Source organism: Marmota marmota, unplaced genomic scaffold (genome assembly GCF_001458135.2).
Source record: "Marmota marmota marmota unplaced genomic scaffold, marMar, whole genome shotgun sequence".
In the NCBI taxonomy this organism is placed as follows: domain Eukaryota; kingdom Metazoa; phylum Chordata; class Mammalia; order Rodentia; family Sciuridae; genus Marmota; species Marmota marmota.
The window spans coordinates 2971719-2995877 of NW_026000229.1; the positions used below are offsets into that span (position 1 = coordinate 2971719).

General features: G+C 41.7%; 1 protein-coding gene across 13 annotated transcripts in view; it reads right to left on the reverse strand.

The window, feature by feature from the left end:
• Positions 1 to 1304: 1304 nt before the first annotated feature.
• The window catches only part of Herc2 (HECT and RLD domain containing E3 ubiquitin protein ligase 2), a 183704-nt gene continuing 160849 nt past the window's right edge, over positions 1305 to 24159 (reverse strand). For all 13 annotated transcript variants that reach the window (XM_048793048.1, XM_048793046.1, XM_015480325.2 and 10 more), the window contains 14 exons: positions 22500 to 22677; positions 20825 to 20986; positions 18703 to 18794; positions 18295 to 18434; positions 14416 to 14603; positions 13810 to 14007; positions 11157 to 11240; positions 7418 to 7559; positions 7037 to 7231; positions 6101 to 6213; positions 5282 to 5472; positions 3947 to 4052; positions 3403 to 3615; positions 1305 to 2308 (listed from right to left, as the gene is read on the reverse strand). In XM_048793048.1, coding sequence (XP_048649005.1) covers positions 2036 to 2308; positions 3403 to 3615; positions 3947 to 4052; positions 5282 to 5472; positions 6101 to 6213; positions 7037 to 7231; positions 7418 to 7559; positions 11157 to 11240; positions 13810 to 14007; positions 14416 to 14603; positions 18295 to 18434; positions 18703 to 18794; positions 20825 to 20986; positions 22500 to 22677 — 2275 coding nt within the window. In that variant the 3' untranslated portion in view covers positions 1305 to 2035. The remainder of the gene's footprint in view (positions 2309 to 3402; positions 3616 to 3946; positions 4053 to 5281; positions 5473 to 6100; positions 6214 to 7036; positions 7232 to 7417; positions 7560 to 11156; positions 11241 to 13809; positions 14008 to 14415; positions 14604 to 18294; positions 18435 to 18702; positions 18795 to 20824; positions 20987 to 22499; positions 22678 to 24159) is intronic.

Consider the following 24159-nt stretch of genomic DNA (forward strand, 5'->3'; position numbering starts at 1 on the left):
GAAAATCTGGCTTCATGCAGACATGTTAAGTGGGGAGAGAGGACCTGCTGGACACCCTGCAAGGAAACCCCAGGCATAGAGGATGATGGAATGTGATGGACATCATTATCCAAAGTACATGTATGAAGACATGAATTGGGTGTCAACCTACTTTATATACAAACAGAGATATGAAAATTGTGGTATATATGTGTAATAAGAATTGTAATGCAAAAAAACCCAAACTACATGTATAAAAACTTGAATTGGCATGAACACACTTTATATACAAAGATATGAAAAATTGTGCTCTATATGTGTAATAAGAATTGCAATGCATTCCGATGTCGTGTATTTAAAGAAATAAAATCAATTAATTAAAAAAAAAAAAAAAAAAAAAAAAAAAAAACAGGCATCATCAGACAAGACTTTGAGAACCAATGTTCTAGAGACAGAATACATCTGCCAGTCCACTGATTTGAGGGTTGGTTGCATGACTGGCTATGGCCAACAGTGTGGGTGGAGGTGACAGCACAGTCGGCCCTCTTGTACCTGTATCACAATGAGACACACCCAGAGGTATGTGAGGCAGAGCCCCAGTGGACCTGTAATCCAGAGCCATCCCGCCAAGGTCAGCCAATCTAGGTGCATAAAAAATACTGCTTTTTAAATACCACTGACTTTGGGGTATTTTTGTTATGCAACACATGTTGACTAACAACAAAAAGAGCTGATGATTTAAAAAAAAAAAAGCACATGAAAATTTTAGCCAAGCTGAAAACAGATTGATCCTGGCATTCCCCAATTTGATCGTGGATAAGTTCCCAGAAAAAAACTTTCCATGTTTGGCTCTCTTATGCCCAGTGCCAAACATTCTATCCCTCAATAGAGAAATCTCAACATGAAATACAAACTTTTGCATCAACCAACACCAGTGACTTCAAGTTCTAGTGCACTAGACCCACTCCTATTCTCTGTCCTTACCTATGCAGAGAGCTTCCCAAACATAAGCAGCTCAAACCCAATTCCATGGCCAACTAGTCCAGGGACATCCCTGGCCCAAGCCAATGGGAACAGGAACAAGGACTGTGAAGATGGCCAGAGCTGGGCAGAAGATCAAGGGAAAGAACACTGAAGGCTCCAGGACCCCGTGGCCACGAACACCAACTCTTCTCCTTAGAACTTCTCCTGATGATTACTTCTCTGTCATGGAGTCTAAACTAAGACTGGCATGGCTTAACCACTAATGTATCGAAGATTAATTTGTGTTTTGGTTGTAGCACATCCAGTGCTAGTCTAACTGGTTAAGAAAGCTCAGCCTACAATTTTGTGACAGATGTTTTATTTATAGGGAATTAAAATTTCGGCATATATATGACACAAACATTATATAGTACACTTGCCATGATAGAAGTTATGATACTGTTCACAGAAAGGCCTCAATTCAAATTACATAATGCATACACTAAAATGGTACACCTGGGGAGACAAGGAGAGAATCAAATGGCCTTTTTGTTTTTCATTTTTGTTTAAATAACCTCTGGATGCATTCAAGTAATACTGATAATAACGTTCAAAAAGCTTTTAATAAACAAATTTGGAGTAAAATTAGTTGAAATATTTATAATATGATTTAATTATTACACAGTATTTTCAATATACAATCAAGACGATGCACGACACTTGAAAGAAAAAAAATCTATTGCACCCACAAGTAAAAAGGCTTTATTCATTCTTGGGATGCTGCAATTCAGTATTTATATAAACATGTACACACTTTAGTAAACACAGAGTCCTATGTGTAATGCAGCATTATGGGTGAGAAGACACTTTAAGTCTCAAAAATGATGTTAAGTGTCCACATAGTGTTCCACGTGCACAGGCTGATTTTCCCATCATTATTCCATTCATTATTCTGATCACGGGGAGAGAGGACCTGTCACTCTGCCTCCCTCCCACACATTTTGAGGACACACCAGATATTCCGCAATCTAAACAGCAGCACTCTGCTTTGCTTGTTCAGTCTCCTTTTGCTACCTGATTGCATTCCTCCATTTTAGTGTCCTGTTAAATAATCTTGCGTAGAATCTGAAGCAAATGAATCTACATCCTCGTTATCTGAGTCATCAGTGCTGTCATCGGCAGCTGGCTCTCCTGTGAGGGCTATGCGAGCATAATCATCTGTGTCTATGGATTTGCAAAAGTGGATAGCATATTTCAGCTTCTCCTCCAGCACCTGCTTACAGGAATACCTGGGCAACTTCAGCAAAAAGAAACAGGTGTAGGATTCAGGAAGGAAGTGGTCAGGGGGGTTGTATTTATCCAGGACCTGTTGATGACAAATATTAAATTATCAGAGACTACATACAAGGATAGATAAAATTACAAATCGATTTTTTGTGTTCATTAAATTCCTGACTCTCACAAAAATCATCAGTTTTTGGCTAAGAATAACAAAGTACCAGGAAATAAAGAATCTAGCCAATTTTAGAAATAAAAGGGAACAATTCATTCCTAGGACTTGTAAAAACGAAAAATGCCAATTAGTTATTGTAATGATTACTTTTTACCAGTCAATCCCTAGAAGAGAGATGTAGAATGTCTCATCTCTGTTGGCACAGATAAGACTCCTTCCTGCTGGCACAGGACCAGGAGTTAGACCCAATACTCACCCACTTAGGGAACCCTCCACAAAGCCATCTGCCCAATTTGGCCACTAAAGACTGACACTAGAAAGCAGCAAGAATTATGGACAAAATGTAGGAATAACCTACTTTTTTGAGAGAAAAACTGTACATGCTCTCAAAAATTTCCTTGAAGAGTGGATACTTTCCCAGCCCAGGTTAGGATGTGTTTGGGGAGAAGCCATTCCTAATTCTTCCAAGCATGCCAGGGAGAGAGGGACCTCCCACAGGGCCCAGTCCTCTAAAGTTGTTACTACCAGAATCTCAGGACAGAGAGGGGAGTGTTAGGTCTTTCCACCTCAGTGGCCAGAAGGCAGATTGAGCTTTTTTTCTACCATTATCCTGCTGAGGTAGAACCTAAAGTAAAACTCTCATTCTCAATCTGAGGAGCAGTGTCATTTTTCTCAGTTAGTAGCATGTTGCTTAATGATTCACCTAATTTAACCAGATAATTAAACAAATGCTTTACATAACATGTGTGTTCAAAAACTAGAATATGCTGACATAACAGCAGTATATACTGGTGATGGCCAGACACATTTCTTAAGACCAGTAATGGTAAAGTAAAGGTAAATGTGATGATAAAATTTTGATCCTTCAAATGAGTGAAGTTGGATATACACTTGTTTCTATGAAAACACAAGAGACCATTTTTCAGTCTACTGTGGGATTATGTGCAAGGGGCACGACACTTCAACTGACACCAGCCCAATACCCATTAACTCAGAGACAAGCCCACCTGGATGACGAAGTCTCTGCCCCGGAAGTCGGCAATGGTCCTGGGCAGCCTAGTCCGGCCCCACACAAAGCGAAGGAAGAGGGAGCGTTCTGTGTTAGAGAAAGACTCCATCACTTCCCAGAACCACTGAATCAGGGATGCAGAGGGCTCGATTCCTTTATATGTTGCCACAGACTTCAAAAGATGCAGTGGGATGTCTGGGCTGCCACAAACCTGCCAAAGAACACTCCATCAGGGCTGGTTGACACTTCAACACTTTCAGTAAGAATCTGTCATTCTTTTTGCTTTATTTAGGCTTGCTTTTGGGGTGAGGGAAAGTCCCAAGGGACCCAGGTAGACATGAACACAACCCTCCACTTCAACCTTGTATGGGGTGGGTGTAAGAGGGACACACACTGTGTGTTTTTACTACATTCAACACTCATGGACCTATCTTAGATTTCCAAATTCAAGGTCTTAACTAAGAAATGAACTAGTAATCCTGATGAGTGAGTCACTATGCAAAAGGCAGTTCCAGGGCAGCACCATGCAGAGGCTGGCATACCATTGTCTCTAGTTCATATCCAGTAAACAGAGAAAGAAGGGGGACAGGCACAACTCGGGCCATCCCTTCCCGAACAGCAGCCACTTGCTCATCAAATTCATGGAGTCTGGAAGAAAAAACTCACTTTACACTTCTGTCTTTGGTGGCATTGACTTTGTTCTGCTGACACCAAGCCTTACCACACAGTACTATCACACACACCTCCTAGCTGAGAAGGGCTGAGAGGAGCAACCCTGGGTGACAAATCCATGTGTGTTGCAAACCAAAGAACACTCCATCAGGGCTGGTTGACACTTCAACACTTTTAGTAAGAATCTGTCATTCTTTCTGCTTTGCAAACCTAGTTACCACAGAGCTTCTCACAACACTGAGTCCCTCTAACTGGTACAGAATTAAGGTCCCAAGTTTTCAATTCTGCAAATATTTCAATGAAATGGATACAGGTGTATTATAATAAGTTGGAAATCAACCTAGAGTTGATTACATGATGTATTATTAATAACATCATTAATAATATTACCATTAATCACTCACCTGTTACTTTTCTCAAAAGAATAGAACTCTAAAACATAAATATTTATTTCAAAATTACCGTAAGTGGCATATTATTTACTCAGTTTGTTTTTACATTTGTCTCATAAATGGGCTAAGTTACAGGCACTCCAAAACACAATTCTCAAATTCATAAGAAACCCAAGGAACTGGAATCAGACACTGTAGGTCCAATAGCAATATGCAATGCTGGAGCAGACACTGCGTAACCCTAGAGCAGACTGTGGGATTACAGCTTGTGACTGCAGTCAAAGCTCCAAGGTAGATGTGACACTCACCAGGACTATCCCCAACCAGAGTCCAGCAAGCAAAGCCTACCAACATGCAGGAAGCAATGAAAGGTGCTGTGGTGTCACTGACCTACTACCACACCCCACCTGAGCTGTGGCATCCAAGGCTGCACGCACTTAGAGATGCTGCTCTATCACACAGAGCTCCTGACCTAACGCTATCCCTGCAGAGCTGACATAGAAAGCACTGAGGTGGACAAACAGGCCTGAAGGGCCCTGTAGGGGCAGTCCCCTAAACAGACAGATTGTATCTACCTCAGTATTCTAGTTAGAGCCAGAAAACTCAGACAAGAATAGGAACTACTCTGATCCTGGTCACAAAATAAGCTTTATGACCACAGATCAGTAATAGCTAGAGCCAGTCCCATTAACATTTTGCTCTATGTGACACCTTTATGTGGAAAAAAAAAAAAAGTAGATATCTAACCAACCATTTCCTGCTACTTTTGCTATTTTAGTAAGTCAAAGCAAATGAGGACAGATGACCACAAACCTGTAGTTTATTGCCAGCCGGACATATTCTGCACGGTTGTCCAGGGTGATATGTGTGTACTTAGAGCTCAGCTGGATGTCCTGGCCACTGGCGCTTGGCACCGTGAAAGGCAGGCTCATGGCTTCAAACTCCTCTGAGGTAGCTTCATTGTCACGGATATACATGAGCCCAGGAATAAAATCTTTATCAACCTTTTGAGGAGAAAGAGCCCACATGTTGAATCAGGCTTGTTCCTATAAGACTCCAATATTCCCAAGCACACTGTCACGGCAGACCTTAGTGTGCCTCAGGGTGTATCTCGAGGTTGTAAGCATATCACATGTACCAAGAAACAAAAGGAAGACATAACAAGAAAGTGCTTCACCCAAGAAGCTGATCAAATTCATCATTCAACAAAGTTCTTAAAATTAACTGCTGAGAAAATAACAGAAACTGGTGGGTGATAGACTATTCCCTGTGCAGTGGCATGAAGGACTGGGCAGCAAAGGGGAAAGCCTGGCTATGGCTGCTTGCATCAGGCAATCCCTCCCCAGTCTGAGGCACTGCCCAGTCACCCAGAAGCTCAGCTTTTGCACAAGAAAAAGACAGTGGGCTTTCTTATCTGACAGGACCATAGGTTGCAAAGCACTACAAAAGAGATGATAAATCAAGATCTACAAGCAAACAAGCCTCACATCCACACACCTTCTTTGTGACTAGAAGGTAGTCATTGGCCAGTGGCCTCAGTGACCCTGGAGTGTGAATGAGGCCAGACCCCCAAAACAGGCTATGCCTTATAACAAGATCCCAGGGAACCCCCACACAGCCCAGGTGAGTCACCTCACTGAGGTCTGCAATGGTGAGGCTCATTCCAGCCAGCTGCTTCCACACAGGCTCAGCGAGGTTGAGGCTCAGGGGACTCCCGGTTCGGATGGCAATGCCCAGTAATACTCCTGATGATTCAAAACACAAGAGACAGAAGATACTTGAAATGGATGACAAAATTGCTTCTAGTTCACTCAAACACGCCATAGAGCACTGGCTCTGCACCAAGGCCCCAGTGCCTTCTAAATCAACATTATCCAAACTCACAGATCTAGGCTCACTCTCAAAATCTTGTTCCCTACTCTAACTCCGTTATTTCCTTCTGTTCCTGGAAGATGAATTTCTTACTCTTTGTATTCTTTCCACACACAGGTCTAAGCCAGACTGAGGCCAGTTCCTATTCCTTTGATGGCAAAGCAAAGAGCTGAAGGTTCTCCAAGAAGATGGGTGTTCTACCAGAGAACAGTGGTGTGACATTGAGGCTGGGAGCAATCTGCAAAGACCCTAACGGGTCAAGAGGGAGGGAATAGCCCACGCCAAGACCTCCCTACCCCATCTGATCCTAAATTTCAAATACATTTAGAATGAAGAAACACAGTCATTTCAGATCCTCTCAGTGTCAAATGCTGCTTCCAGCCCTTAGCATGCCACAGTGGACCACCAGGTTCTGTATGTCCGTAGCTATGCATGGATTGGCTATAGCTTCTGAAGTCTGCACTACCAAGCCCTGAATGCTGGGCAGGCACAGAACTAAGAACAGCACCTTGTTCACTCCCATAACTTTGGCAAAACACACAATAAACATTAAAAATCCTTTTCACTGGTAAAGCTCTCAAAAGTTAAATATTTAAAACATCTACTGTCTCTTCCAAGACTGAGCAGATACTAAACTAATTTAAAGGTGAACATAAACTTGACCTTGCAGCATCACAGACAATTGAGAAGACCCACCCAGGAAGCGGAACATGCTGCTGTGCACAGGCGCCCGAGCAGCCGGATTGAATAGGTAGCAGTCTCGGTTGGCCCCAGACTCATCCCTCCCATTGGGTGTCACGATTAGAAGGGGAGTGAGTCCGTTCTGCAGCTCTTCACAGATCTCAGCTATGGACTCGCTGTAGCCACCACCACAGTCATCCACAGATTCACCTGGTGGGAAAAGAGAACCAGCAATGTGCAGGCTGCCTACTCCCACCCTTATGAAGAGCACCAGGCAAGCAACCACTGGAGCACCCTGCATCCCACGTGCATGTGCCCTCTGCCGACAGTCCCAGCAAACTCAAGGTCTACCCCTCAGGAAAGCCACTTATTCTCCAGCATATGACAACTTCTCACCCACAAACTTGACTTTCCAGACACGGTGAGGAAGGAGAAGGCTGTCAGGACTGAAGGAACTCATCTTAGCACACATCTGTCCAAAGACAGACTTGGTGCCATCAGGACCAGCTAACCCACCTTTACTCCTGGAGCGCTTGACCTAGAGAGAAGAAAATAAGAAAACATGAAACAGCTGCTCAGCAATATGCACACAGCCTGGCTTGCACCTGTGGAGAACACTGGGCCCTCAGGCTTCTCCCCGACTCTACCCCTTACTACTCTGTTTGCTGAAGGACAATCTGCTCTCCCTGAGCCTGGATGCTAGCCTAGCCCACTGCCTATGTAGCCTCCTCTTGCATCTGTAAACCTGTGGACAATTACTGCCTGAGGAGCCAGCATGAGCAGAGCCCACAGAGATCGCATGCATGCCTCATAGCCACTGTGAGCACCTGGCAAATAATCAAAGCAAATCCTTGGGGAAACAGAAAGAATTGACAAGCACCTCGCTCCTCCTAAGCCCTCACCACAGCTCCAAGATTGACTCATTTTCCTCATCTCCTATACCCCAAACCCTCGGAGGACCTCAGAGACCTACCTCTATGGCTCCTCATCCTGATGTAGTGTGTAAGGAGGCAGCATATGTCTCCTGTCATGGGTGCTGTGCAAACAGACTATCCAGGGCACTTTGTACATCCAAGGCCATCACCCCCTCACCCCACTCAGCAGGTCATCAGTGATGTGTATGGCAGTCCCTAGGATTGGTGGTCTGAACAAATACACCTTCCAACAATGACACATGGTATCACTACTCCTTCACAGATCCTCATGCTTTATAACTTCAGTTACACCATACTATTGAACTATACTGCCACGACCTCCATGGAACAAGGTGCCAGTAACTCCCAAAGCTGTCCTAGGACAGATTCCCAGTACTCAAAGATTCATGCCAAGAGGAAGACCAGACACATTACCTCAACCAGAATAATACCTCCCCCTCCTCTCATCCACCCACTGTACTGATCCCAAGTCCAATCCTGAATCACTGAGTCACCCTCACATGTACAATCACTGTGCATGCACACAGTTGTCATCCTAAGCTAAGATTTGAACAGGTCAAATGATGCTGGTGTTCTCAGTTTCCCTTAGAGTTGTCAATCCAGGCTATAGTTCACAATCATCTGGGAAGCTCAGACTGAGATGAAGACAGCATGAAAAGATGAATTAAAAATGGTCACTGGAATGAATTTTCATGCTGACTCCCAGAAAAACCCTTGTCATCTTTAACCACTTCAAGTGAGTTCTAGGTCCAATTTGAACAGCTAATTCTCCTTACAGCACAAATAATCACAATCAAGACTAAAAATAAAAGTGACACTGAAAGTAATAGTTTCCTGTAGAATGAACTTTCGTCTGAGCCACATACTCAACTAAATGTCCACAAATGCTATTTCTTTTAAACTTCACAGCAATTCTTTAAGGTATCCGCTATCCTCACAGGAGACTGAACTACCAAAAAGGAATGTGTCCACAATGTTACAACTATCACATGAGTGGTGAGATAGGGTCTAGCTTCCAGTTCAACCACTGTGCTGCCTCCCCTGACTGACAGTACCAACTAGCAGAGACCACCAGGAAATAATGGCCATGTGAACAGTTTCAACACTGCATATGCACAGTGTTTTCTCTGGTCAGATGATTTTAACTATCTTTAATCTGAATTTTCTAAATGTTCAGAAACGGCATGTATTAATTCTATAATAAATTTTAAAGTAATTAAAATTTTTAATGGACACTGATTTTCAGCTTTTCCTGTTATAAAACTAAATCATATTCATAACAAACAAAAACTCTCTAGGATGACAAACTGCATGCCAGCATCTCTGGAATACTTCCCACAGATAAATGTGAGCTTCCCTCCTCCAGTGTCCCCACAGGAGGCTGGTGCTGGACAACATCACCAACAGCTGTGATAGTTAGGGCAGAAGAACCACACAGCCATTGTGCTGGTGTCCTGTGTTCACCTTAGATGCACTGCATGTTTTCCCCATGCTCTAATTTTGGTTGAAAAACAATTCTATTTTCACATTTGTGGAGAACTTTCTAGCCTCGGAAGGAGTTTGCCCCAAACTGCAAGCACCTGTCTGGTGGCTGGGGGCTATGGCTGTACCTGAGCAGTCCCCAGGCATCAGTCCATATTATGCATAGTAGAGCTGAAGGGTGTTACCTGCCTTTTTAAAAATACCTACTATAAATTTGTTTGCCATCTACCCATGAATTATACATTTCTGAAGCATAGATATATAAAGACACATAGCAAAGAGGTATTCTTGAAAAATCTAAGAGGACAGAAACAGGGTGTCTAACCTGGGTTCTAAACACCTACATTCAGAGTCCCAAGGAGCCTGTGTGTGGTCCTAAGACAAGTATGCGCTGGATGGTGTCAGCCACCAGATTTTCTTAACTTATGAACTTAGTATTCATGTCCTAATGATGCAGAGCAAACCAAAATGATCATCCAAGGTGGGGAAATAAAAGCTTTTTTATGAACTTAATTAAACAACCCATTTATTTGTGGAATTGACTGACTGACCTACAGCTTAGCATTAGATACTCTGACGTTAGTGGAAAGACCAGTTCTACAAATATGGTCACATGTGTTGTCCAACAAAGGACAAGTTTGATGTCTTAATTCAAAATGCCCCCAAGTACAACTCTGAAAAAATCTTTAGTCATGTAATCAACATCAGGGTAAAAATCATGTGTTAATACAAAGGTTCAGGAACAAAGATTTTGTTCTTCATGGCTGTTTCAGATCCAAGAGATGAGGCCAATTTCATTTGCATATTAAATGTCAAGTGCTGCACACTATCATAATCAGTGACCAGGATTCTCTTTATTTTGAATTTTTTTTAAACTGTAAGTTTATGCACATTTAGCAGCAGCATAAATTAAAAAATGGACTGTTTTTACTTCTTAAAAGTATTAATGGGCTGGGGTTGTGGCTCAGTGGTAGAGCACTTGCCTGGCACATGTGAAGCACGGGTACGATCCTCAACACCACATTAAAAAAACTCCCAGAGCCAGGTGAGGTTGACAGAAATGAGAATTATTACTACTTACAACTGGACATATGCATCAAGGGCCTTTGACCTGTTCTACTTCTTTGAGCTTAACTTGTGAAGGTAACTAGAGACACAGTTTAGATAGCCCTGTTTATATTAGAAACACATGGACAACGACTTCCAGCCTCCACCAGGGAAAATCTCCCAGAGCTTGGCAAGCAGCTTGTAAAACAGACAGTCCCGCAGAATCCTACTCCATGGCCTGAGAGGTGCAAATGACATACGAAGTAGGAAAATATTAAGTGACAAAAGAAAGTAATTCAGTTTTGCTTATAATACACACACACACTCATACCCCAAAAGGAATATTAGTAGTTATCACCATGTGGTAGAAATGTGGCTGATTTTTACTTTCCTCTTTTTTACTTCATCTTCTTTGTGCTTTTGGGTTATCTGAAATAATTTCACTTTTGCTATAAAGGATAACATTTATATTCCTATTTGGTAGCCTCAGCATCAAAATATCATATATAGAAAGTGCCAAGAAGGAAGGAGGCACCTGCTGTTCAAGCCCAGGCACAAGGATGTCAAGCTACAAGCACTCTTGTCCTCACTCAGGCTGAAGGGACACCCCTTGCACCCACGAAAGCATCACTTCTAACACCTTCAGATTGAGTTAACAATCTCCATGTTACCTGGATTCGGTTCAGCTCTACAACAGGACCATGTTGACGATCTCGCACCATAGTTGCTTGCACCACCTTTCGGAAAGCAGCCTCCTAACACGTGGCAAACAGACAAGAATTTAGAATAGGAAACAGCATCACCCAGAGAGAAAGCAAATCATATCTGCTTAAAATCTTCTGTTCCAGCAAGTTAGACTTCCTTAAGAATAGTTTACTGCCAACTTCTTTCTTGGATTGTGAGGGAACAGCTTGGCATTGCTGCACACAGGGTTACACAGCAGGCAAGCAAGGCCAACAGCTGGGCAAACAGAAAGAGCCCTCAGGAAGAGTTGGGCACAGAGCAGAGGGCAGGAACCTGGAAAGCTCCTGCCCTGACTCAGGTAAGAAGGCCAAAGCTTCCCTGCCAAACAGCAAGTCCAGTAGCAGCAGCCTGGTGTTAAACCACTAACTATGCCACAAAGCAGTGATGAGTCAAGGACCCCATGAATTTAGCCAGGCCTGGGGTGGGGCATTAGGAGACAGAACAGGAAGTGAAGTATGCCGTGAGTATGCACTGAAGGAAACCCGAGTGCCCGGGGCAAACACTGACAGGACAGCTCATGCAGCACAGTGGGCTTAAGTCTCACAAAGGAGGAAGGCAAGCTGGCCATGTCCATATAGGCAGGGTGCAGGAAGAGAGCACAGTCGTGCCAAAAGAAGGAAGGAAGGGGACTTGAGGGACAGTCAAACAGACAAGATCATTCAGGTGGGGGGTCCTGGCCCTCTTTGCCATGTGGAAGACAGTGCCATCGTACACAGTGAGGGGCACTGTAAGAGCACAGGGGACCCCCAGCAGATCCTGAATCTGAGAACTCCAATCCCTGAAGGTAGAAGGTGGGGTCATAAGTGGCCCCAGGAGGCAATCAGACATAGGAAGAGATCCAAAGAGGTGTTGGGGAAGCATCCCCCTCCACCTGCTCTCCTGTGTGTCCCAAACACACCCGGGGCAGTTCCTCCTACTGGGAGTATTCCCCTGCTTTGAATCACCCACTGCCACCCATTCCTTCTGTACCACCATCTTTGCTGCCTTGAATGGGAGAAAGTAACACCTCCTACCTCTCCACAGTCTATGACAACACCACCTCAAACCTTTCCAGGTTAGGCCACTCACATGTTCCCTCCCACTGCTACTGCCTCAGCATAGGAGCCTGGGTGCCATTGCCTGTGCTGCTCCCACTTACTCTGACCTCAGCTGGGAACCTGCTGCAGGACACTCACTCTAGGGGACACTCACTATCCCATGTGGGATGTCCTATCTCTCACTTTTCTTCCCTTCCTATGAGAAAGGGCTTTTCTCCCATTAACTTTGAGGGTTAAAACAAAGTAAAGGGGAAAGTAATCATCTTTGCTACTTTTTATTGCTAAAAAGTGGTTGAAATTCAAGTTTCATATCAATTTTACCTGCCACAAATTTCTTCCTGCTCCCATCAACAGACAGAAGATCTTACCCTTCATCACAACCCTTACCACTCAGCATCTTCAGGTACACATGAAAGTACAGTGTATGCACCCATCTTTTCAGCAGAAATTATTCTGGCCAAGTGGAAACAAAGCCAACCCTAAACAAATAATCTGTTTGGAGAAGACTCCAAAACAACTGAATTTTATTATACTTCAGAATAGATCACGCCCTTTGATAAAAATATATATATATATATAAAAATAAATAAAAATCAAAGAATCATAGACTCTTCAGGATTAGAAGGATGCTCAACTCACCTATGCTTACACAGCAATTCCCTAACTATATAATAAAGAGCCCCTTCTAGATATCTCATCAAGTTGCTTGTCAGAAACTTAACAACTTCCAGAATGGGGACCCTTTAACCTCTGAATCAGGCATTCCATTTCTTCTTCTTCTTTTTTTTTTGGTACTGGGGATTGAACCCAGAGGCTCTTAACCACTGAGCCACATCCCTATCCCTTTTTATTTTTTTAATTTTGAGACAGTTTCTCGCTAAGTTGCTGAGACTGGCTTTGAACTTGCAATCCTCCTACCTCAGTTGGTTTAAAAGTGTGTGCTTGGGCATTCCATTTCTAGGAATCTCTAATCATTAAAAATGTCAAGGGATCAAAACCTGCCTAGAGACTTTCAGATACCCTCATTCCTGATTTTATTCTTTCCTATTCAATGACTATTCAGCAAAGAATCTCTACCTTACAGATTCCAGCACAAAGTGGCTATCTAAGCTATCTGATCTTCTATGCGCCCTCTGCTGGATGTCCCTGAGAGAAGAGATTACCTCATTATTTCTGTTTCCTGTGTCAATGGGGATAGGAAGCCTCAAGGCCCAACAGGCAGAGAATCAACACACCAACAAAGGATCAGTTGTATGAACCCGACACTCCCATCCAGAGAGTGAGGGGGAGGAAGAGATTCTAAGGGGAAAATACAACTATACTATTTTGAGTACACACTTCAAATGAAATGAATCTGGTTTCTCATTGATACATTCTAATGTAATGTAACCCAAAATACAGGTTGGCGTATAGTGGACACTTAGGGAACACTTGCTGAATGAGCTGAATTCTATAGTCAACATTCCCAGCTTAGGGAATTTTGTTGAGTTAAATTTATTGAAGATATCAGTATCACTTATGCCACAGATTTCTACAAAAGTACCTTTCCCTGGGATATTAGGATCCCTCGTAGTGTGTCAAACCCAACAGAAGGCCCAAGTCCAGTTTCGTCAAGTGAGCCCTCCAGGTCAAACATGGGGATGCAGGGGCAGAAGAGCTCTGAGATGTGATGCAGCAGCAGCAGTCGATTTCTCAGAGCAATTATGGGAATCTCCTGCAAATGATTGTATTCCATGGGGACCTAAAAACATTGAGACTGTGTTAAGTCAACTTAGATGTCAAAGACACAGAAAAGCCACAGTTAATAAAAGAATTCTGAAAATTCACCCCCTTCTAAAAAAAAGAAGCACTGTGATTTGAGTTTAGTTTGCAAAGCCTCACTGTGTTACTTCTAGAATAATATACTATATTTACTAAGAAACATGTGAGGCATGTACTATCAGAATCATTTCACGTACTTTATAAAATAAAGAAGGCAACATGTTGATGGGTTTTAAAATCACTAATTTGCAACATTATGAATTATCTCTGTAAATATGTGGTTCTGCAAGTATGAAGCATGTGTGGCTGCATATGCATGATCCAATATATGGGTGGTAACTGTCACAACATGATCACCTCCTTACCCACCTACCCAAGCAGCACTGACCTGTGCAGGGAGCTTGCCAGCACTGGCAGGCTTGCTGGTCGACCAGGCAAGTGTGTGCGCTGAGCCGCAGGCCACGCGGTTGACCTTCTTACCCTGAAGGGCAGCTACCAACCGAGGTCTCTGAATGGCATTTGTTGTTCCATCTCCTAGTTGTCCCTCATCATTGTCACCCCATGTATAAACTTCACCTAAATGAAGTGAATTTACAGTAAGAAGTTGGATGCCATGACCAGTGAATGCACAACTGCCAATGTCTTCCCATCACATTGTCAGCTTTCGGTGCCCTTCATTTCACTGTTGATGGTTACCTCTCTGAATATCAACTTCACATGTAACCTAGATATGAACACACTCTAGTCATGCATCCCAAGAGGCAAGCATACTTCCTGAGACTCTCCATAGTCTCTAATGTTAACATGTGTTTTCTGAGGTATACAAGACTGTGGTCTTAAAAGATCCAATATCGTGGGTTCATTAGTTCACAAAAGTAGTATGTGTGGCTGCACATGCATGATCTAATATATGGGTGGTAACTCTGTACTGAACAATAACTGTAGCTGTTCTCAATCTGAACAAATTACATTAAACAGATGTTAATATCCCTAATAACCCAAAGTGCTCTTCCATGTAAAATGGAATAGGGAGGGGCTGGGATTATGGCTCAGTGGGGAAGCACTTGCCCAGCATGTGTGAGGCACTAGGTTTGATCCTCAAATTAAAACAAATAAAGTAAAAACAAATAAATAAAATAAAGGTATTGTGTTCATCTACAACTAAAAAACATTTTTTTTAAAAAAATAAGACAGGGGAAAGTCAGTTTTTAGGAGAACAAAATCCATATGTTAAAAGAACTTTCAATAGTTACTCAGATCCTGGACAGAAGAGTCATCATCATGCATGAGAATCATTATTCTTTTCAGTTTACCATGTTGGACCCCAATCCATGAACACTACCATAAAAATATTCTAAGGATAAGATCCCTGGTGACCTGGACAGAAATGAGGTTTATGTTCTGAGGAGCCTTGTCAAATCCACAAAGCCTCCTAGGGTTGTCATGCAGCTGAAGGCAGCACTCTATAAGGAGTGGTGCCTATGCCGTTGACAGCAGTGTGCTTGTGTGCTGCCCCTTCCCATTCTCAATAGTTCAGTCTAAAGCCACTTGGTGGGTGTCCAAGCCCGACAAGGTGAGGAGAATGTTCCTCACAGTCACAAAGAACAAGTGTAAGGGTTATCGAGTTTGAAGGTGAGGAGGCTTCCACACAAGGGAGTAGCCAGGTGGAGGTCAGCTTGATGTATTTACATGTGGAGATGCCCAGAATGAGGTGGAGGGACACAAAAAGGAGTAACCAAACCATTATATTTGGGATAATGGAACTAGATGTATTACCAAAAGAGGAAGAAATTATAAATGTGAAAAGAGAAACTAGAAAAAACCTGATGGTCCTGAAAAAGATCTGAGGGTACTAGGGTAAATTCATGGTTTTCAACATACATGTATAAACACAGAAATAAACACAAAATTATTTACACACACATTCCTAGGCTCTAATCAACAAGGTCTGGGATGCCATGACACCCCAATAACAATAAGCACACTTATCACCTGGATCTTCTCAATACTTTCTTTCTCCTCTAAAGACACCAGGGCTCCTTGGGGGAAATGGCCAACTCTAGCTGTGGGACAGAGAGCGTACAGGATGAGACTAGACTATCATGCTATGCCAGAGGAAGAGTATACTCAAAGATAGAGAGAAGTTGGATAGAGATAAAGCCAGCCAAATAAGGCACAATTTGAGCACCATATAATTATAATAGGTTATATACATCCTAGTGAATAAATCAGGAAACTGAGTCTTACAGGGATATAAATAAATGAGTAAACTAGAAGTTGGATGAAAAAAGGAATATATAAATAGATTCAGAATACTCTGCCCAAATATCTAATAACTACAAAAGATGTTCATGATGGAAAGTCTGGCAGACACTATTAACTTAAGCAACTGGTTGAGATTAGTATCACTGGTGACAGCACAAAGAGAAACTGTAAGTCACCTGAAAGGATGAATTAAGAAGATGAAAAACACACAACTTGAAGCTACTGAAGAAAAATCGTATAAGCCCAAATTGAAAACAAGCTACAAATTAGCCTTCCAAAGTGTAAAGGTTCAAAAAGCTCAGCAAGACTGAGGAAGCATTAGAGTACGATGCCAAGGACAACTGAGGAAGTGTCACAGAAGACAGATGATATGAAGGTGACAGCGCACTATAACACATGATGTACCGTGAACAGGAATAAGTACCAGGTGGAATAAGGACAAGGATGGATGGATATTCTGGCTGGACAGCCATGTTGAGATCATGTGACACGATGTCCCTAACTGTTGGAAATACATACTCAATGTTCAGGGTGGAGGCACCTGGACAGCAACTAACTCACATGATTCAGGATATAGAAGTTCTTGGTAAGGTGCTTCTAACTGTTCTCTATAATTTGTCTCAAAATTTAAAATAATTAAAATTAATCAAACAATAGTGTTTTAGTTCTTCATCAAGAACTATGATGCCATTCTACCACAAACCATAAAATTTGCTTATTCATATATAAAACTCTTCCACCAATGAAATGATTACTTGGTACATGTTTATGTAATTCACTAAAGGCTTTAAAATGGAGCACAATTTGGAGAATGGCTGTCTTTTGAAAGCTGAAGTTTTCCATTGCTGCTATGGCAAATCACATACCTTTCTGGCTTAAACAACACATATTTAACAGCTTTTACTCCTACAGATCAGAGGTCCGATATGGGTCTCATGTCTGGAGGCCCTCAGGGAGTTCCTTTGTTCCTCAGGTTGTTGGCAGAATTCAGTTCAAAGGACTGAGGTCCAGCTTCTTTGTTGGTTTTCACTGAAAGATGGCCCAGCCTCCAGAAGCTACCCCATTTTCTGGCCCCTTCCTCTGTCTTGACAGCCAACAACAGCAGGACATGAGCATCACATGCTTTGAAAACTTCTGCACCTCTCTAGTCACATCTCAACCAACTCTTCAGCCTCCTTTACTGATTTGAAGGTGCCAGGTATTTACTTTGGGCCCACCCATGAACTCAGAATAATTTCCATATTGCAAAGTTGGCTGATTTGTGACCTTAATTCTATCTGGAAAGTCCCTTTTGCCATTGTATCAGAATCCCCAAGACCACCCCATGTTCTGTGATTCACTAGGAGGACTCACAAGACTCAGCATGCAGTTTCACTCAGCTATCACTTATTACAGTGAAAGGATACAGTAAAATCAGGCAAAAGAAAAAAGATACCTGGGGGAAAGGCCAGGGAAAATCTGGCACAAGCTGCCAGAGTCGTCTCCCAGTGAACTCACACAAGAGAAGTTTAATTCCCACAGTAAAAAGGTGTGAAGACAAGAGTGAAATGCTATCTACCAGGGAAGCTCAACAGAGACTCAACACTGAGGGTTTTCACTGGGGCTGATCACATAGCTACCCTTCTGCCTGGCAAATACCAAGCTCCAGATGTCAGAAGAAAATAGGGTTCAGTACAGACCACATTGCTTATATGCAAACAATTCAGGCCCAGTGAGCCATACACACTATCTAGAGAATGGGGAGCTCTCCTGAGATCCAGGTTCCTAGCTGGGAACCATCCCAGGCCTGTCTGAGGGTGGCTACTGAGGCCAGCTTGGTTAGCTCTTGCCTGTTCAGCCTCATAACACAAAATATTCATAGATGCAACACCAGGGGCTAATAGACACTCTGGACACAGCATAATTCCCTGGCGCCACTCCTCCCTTTTGCAGCACATGTTGTTCCTATGCTGCTCTCTCAGATTTATAGGCTCAGTTCTGAAGCATTGGGCTTCAAACCTACCATCCTCTGTGCAGCACACACAGTGCAGAGAGCCAGTGGCAATGGCAATGACTTTCTTCCCCTGCAGCCCTTGGACCTGCCGAGGTCTTCGAACATGGTCATCAGATCCATGGCCCAGCCTATGATAATCTCCTTTGCCCCTGCACACAAAAGAAGCACAGAATTTACTAGGAAAAAGTTATCTCATTTACCACCTGCCATCCTTCTGGTGCAAGCTCTGTATTCCAAGTTGAAAAAAAAAAAAAAAGCCTGCCATAGAAGTTACATTCTACTGTATGAAGAGATAGTTAACACAGCTTTAATTAAAAGTCTGATCAAGTTACATTCTACTGTATGAAGAGATAGTTAACACAGCTTTAATTAAAAGTCTGATCTGATTTTGATTAGAATCAACAGAATCTTGCATACCAAGTATAAACAGCTCCAGATTTGGTAAGGGCGACAGAAAACTGGGATCCACATTCTACTTTAATCACTCCGAGGCCAGTAAGAGAATCAATCTAGAAAGGAAAAAGGTCCAATTAGACACCTTCCATCAATGGCCCTACAGCAGTTGTTGCAACCATACTGAGACTGAACTAAGTCTAAGAAGAACTCTGAATATCCACTCCTGTTTAGAATATTTAACACAACTTAAAATCATACTCCACTTACTCAAAGTACCGCCAGGAAGTGAGCAGAAGCATCTGAGTGGCTACAGACATGCCAACACAGAGCAAAATGGGACCCAATGCATGTCACCAAAAAGGAAGATATTTCAATTGGCATGGAGGCACCACTCCTCAGCAACCCCTGTGTATCTACTTACCTCCCTCCAACACTCTCTCAAAACCTGAGGTTCACAGGGAGCAAGAAACAGTCAGCAAGACAAATGACCAAGAGCAAATGGGACCTGCCCATCTGTCTGGGTCAATTTATTAACATGCTCTTGGTCATGCAGTCCTGCCTGAATGGGGCCCCAATTCACCACATCCAACAAGGAAGGGTCTCAGTGAAGCCCATTTACCTGTTATCACTTTTCCTTACCCAGCAAACTCCTTACCCCTGCTCCTTATTGCCTCTATGAGTGTTCTCATACTTACATTCCCATATTTAATTTTAAATTTAAATTAATTAAAAATTTATTATCTTAACTAGTCTTCCCCTGCCTCCCTAACTGACACATTGGCATTAGTGATCTCTTCCTCTAGCCCCTCTAATCCTTGATGGTGTAAAGTCTGTGCATAAAACCTTCTTTAATCAGGAAAGTCCACAACAGACCTTTTTTTTCACATTGTGGAAACCTTTGTAACCTATAATGTGACTAAAATATCCATACACCTATACTGGACAAAGTGCTAGTGATGATGGAAAGGGAGGCCACCCTGAGCCACTTGTAGGTACTAAGCATATCATTGTAACTAAGGGAGTGAATTTTAATTTTTATTTAATTTAAATTGATTTAAATTTAAACATAAACAGTCAAATGTAACCAACAGCTACTATATTGGTCAGCACAACTCTGGAAAGAAAAGTTACACGGTTGCCCCCACCACCAACACAGCTCAGGGGTGCCTGGTGCATGCCACCTGGTCAGAGCTCCCGGGTAACTGCACATAATATGGTTCTGTTTCACACCTGCATTCTCCAAGCCCAGCAAGAGAGGACACTGGGCACAGAGAGGTTCCAGTTTATTTTCACAGCACTCATGCACAGAAGCTCTACTACACCACAGTGCTCGGGCACTGCAGGCTGCAGAGTGGTAAGTACACGATCTACACACATCGACTCATTTAACCTCTACCAAACACCCATTCACAATGGCAAGTCAGACTGGCAAAGTTAAGAAAATGCCTCAGTAGATGGGATAGAGAGAGAAGATGGGAGGAGAGGGGAGGGGAGGGGAGGGGGGATAGTAGAGGATAGGAAAGGCAGCAGAATACAACAGATACTAGTATGGCAGTATGTAAAAAAGTGGATGTGTAACCGATGTGAATCTGCAATATGTATATGGGGTAAAAATGGGAGTTCATAATCTGCTTGAATCAAATGTATGAAATATGATTTGTAATGTTTTGAACAACTAATAAAAAAAAAAAAAAAAGAAAAGAAAATGCCTCAGCTCATGTGGAGCAATGCAAGGGACCTAAGCCCAGGCCTATAGACTCGGGCGCCAGACAACCTCCTCATGGGGCTTTTCTCAGAGTACCTGCCCTTAAGTTCTAGTGCATCCCACAGTGTGTGACATGGTATCTGCCTACCACTGTAAACTGAAGTGATTGGGAACAATATGTTACTGTTACTCTATTCCTCCATCAGGCCTATGTAGTAAATAAAACCAGAGGCTCTGTAAAATTTGGATTACATCCATTCCCCAAAAAGGCAAAAAAAAGCACTTAAAATACCGTATGCCTTTGGGCCCTTCACTCACATTTTACTTGATTACCAAATATTTTTTGCAAAGAAGGTAAAGTTGAGGTTAAAATGCCCCTGAGAAGCCCACAGAGGAGGATAGCAATGGTGAATCTGAGGCTATTCAAACAGGAAATACCTTCATGGGCACTTTGCAGCCATCACTGCCTCCTCTGCCAAGCTTGCCATAGTCCCCATCCCCCCAGGACCAGACAGTATCATCATCGGTGAGGCAGAGGGTCTGGGCATCACCGCTGCCACAGGCAATGTCCACCACACGGTGGCCCTGCAGTGCCTCCACCTTCAGGGGGAAAAAAAAAACCTTCGGTTAGCAGGCCATACACAATGAAGGTTTATCAAAGGAAAAGCTTTACAATGCTGCCATTCTTTTTTGCATGAATGCTTATTTTAAGCCTTTATAATTTTAATAATCCTATGAGATAAAACAGAAAACACCTTCCTTTATGTGAACTATACTAATCTAAACTGTAGGAAGCAGGTCTCAGGGTCCTGATGAGCCAATCCTGCTCCGCCAATGAAAACTATTCATTCATCCCTTTGTATCACTACAAAGACAGTGGGCCTTCTAGAAGCCAAAGCATTTTGCTAGATGCCAAGTAATATTTATCTTTACAGTTGACTCTAAAACAACATGGGGTTTAGAGGTGCAATGCCCCAACAGTTAAAAATCCACATGTAACTTTTTACTCCCCCAAAGTCTAACTACTAATACCCTGCTACAGACTGGAAGTCTTACTGTAACACAGTCATTTAATATATATTTTGTATGTTAATGTATTATAAATGGCAGAAAATACACAAAAACTAAACGATATCACTTTTTACTATGATATGAATTATAAGAAGAAATAAGCAGGACTAGGAATGTAGTTCTATGGTAGATCATGTGTCTAGCATGCATTGAGGGCCTGAGTTCAATCCCCAGCACTACAAATAAAAAACAAATAAAATAGAAATGAACTGATCACATGGAGATGAACAGTGTCATGTGGCGTTTTAAACATATACCTACAATACTGGAGCTTACGATATTAGCAAGAATAGGTGGTCATGTTAATTTTAAACAGTTTTGTTTAATATTGCACCTTGTGTTCATTTATATTTCTTTCAACCTCCAATGGTGCCATGTATTATCTATAAGTATTTGTATGCATAAGTTAGGATAAATTTAAACTTTTTTTTTTTTTTTTTTTTTTTTGCAGTGCTGGGGACGGACTTAAGGGCTTTGCTATCACTGAGCTACACTCCCAGCCCTAAATTTTACCTTTTTATAATAGATTTGTGTATGTTTTATGGTAGTAAATAATAAAATAGACTGTTATCTTCATATACTTTGTGCATTCATTACACACTCATTCCTTAACTTTTTTTATATATTTCTAAGCTACCCAGTTTGTCTGAGTTTTTTCAAATTCTCAAAAAACTCCAAAAAATAATTCTGAATATAAATGGACCCAGACAGTTCAAACCACTGTTGTTCAAAATCAACTATATAACTGTATAAGAATATTTCAAATACCACTCTGTTTAAATGGCCCATGATATGAATACAAAACCAAGATTTTTTTATTTCTATCACAAAGAAAACCTAGTTATAAATAGTGAGCCTATGATCGCCGACACTAAAATGAAAAGAAAATAGAATGGGAAATATTTCTGACATTTTAAAACTATAATGACAATGGCAAACTACCCCCATCCACCGATGGCAAACTGCCGCATCTCACTTCAACATTATAGCACAAGCAGCCACTGGGCTTAGGTCTGGGCTTTTGAAGGTGGCATCTTCTCACCAGCTTTGGCTTTAACTGATCCTCACTGTCGCTGTGCCCCAGGCGGCCATACCGGCCTTTGCCCCATGTATAGAGGTCTCCGGCTGCCGTGACACAGGCACTATGGGCTCCACCAGCAGCGACATCAACCACTTCAATTCCTCTCAAAGACTCAATGACACGAGGGCGGTCACATGGACTGCAAGAAAAGACATCAAATATAACAAATGAACTTCTACACTTAAATATTTTGAAGTTTATTAAATACTATGTAATTATTTTTGTTTCCTGCTCATTTAGTCAATGTGCAACTCTCAAAAATAGTTATTATTAAATCAAGAAGAATCATTCAGATCTGAACTCAAAATTGCATAATGTCCTACCTAGCTCCCTTAGGACACCTGAATGCCAGAGAATATAACTTTCATAGTTCTAAATCAGGGGTTGGGAAGCTACTGCCCACACTGGGCTAAGTCTGTTCCATGGCCTATTTTAAAAATGCATATAAGCTGAGAATAAGTTTTATATTTTTAAAATGCCACTTTAAAAAACAATCATGTGCAAAGCCTAAAATATTTACTACCCAGGCCTTTACTTGAAATAGTTTCCCCACCCTGCTATATCAACAATTCATTTAAGGAATTTTAAAGTATGACTATCACCAGCCTGTAAGGTGACAAGCAGGGCTACCATGTTTTCTTATTAAGTTCTGAAAGCTCTTTATATATTTTGGCTATCAGACCTCAGTCAGATTAAATGACTATAAATACCTTTTCCCAGCATGTGGCAGATCGTTTTAGTCTCTTCATAATGTTTTTAAAAGAACAGTTCATAATTTTTACAAAGTTCAATTTATCATGTTTTCAGATTTATATTTTACCTTGATGACTAATTCATTTTCTTCAACAAATCATGTCTTCGAGTTCTATCTGAAAAAATCTTTGATCTAAGATCACAAAAAGCTTCCTTTCATGATTCACTCTGAATTAATGTTTGGATAGAGTACAGTATAAATTTAAGTTCATTTCTCACTATAAGGTAATCTAGTTATTCAAAACAATTGTGGAAAAAACAATTTTTCTTCAGTGAATTGCTTTTGCACTTTTATAAGTGGTATAGCAGAAACTGAGAAGTATCATTTTTTCTCATACTCACCTCGCCCCCATTCTTCTCCTCTACTATATTTCTTTCTTCTTTATACTAATACTATATTGCCTTGGTTATCTCAGCTTTAAAACAAGGGTTGAAATCAGACAATACAAGTCTTCTAACTTTATTCCTCATTTTCAAAGTTGTTTTGATTCTTCTAGTCCTTTCCTATTTTCATATAAATTTTGAAGGTACTGAATATTAATTTGCACATGATTTTAGGTCTTCACATCTGTAATCCCAGAGACTCAGGAGGCTGAGGTGGGAGGATCACAAGTTCAAGGCCAGCCTCAGCAATTTAGCAAAGCCCTAACCAACTTAGTGAGACCCTGTCCCAAGATAAAAAGATATAAAAAATTGGGCCAGGATGATGTGGCTCAGCACCCCCTGGGTACAATTCCCAGTTTAAAAAAAACATTTTAAAAAACTTTTTAAATGTTAATAAAAATATCTAAACCTTAAAAAAAAAAAAAATCTTTACCAGTATTTTATAGTTTTCTGTCTGTAGGTAATCCACATTTTTTTGGTCAGA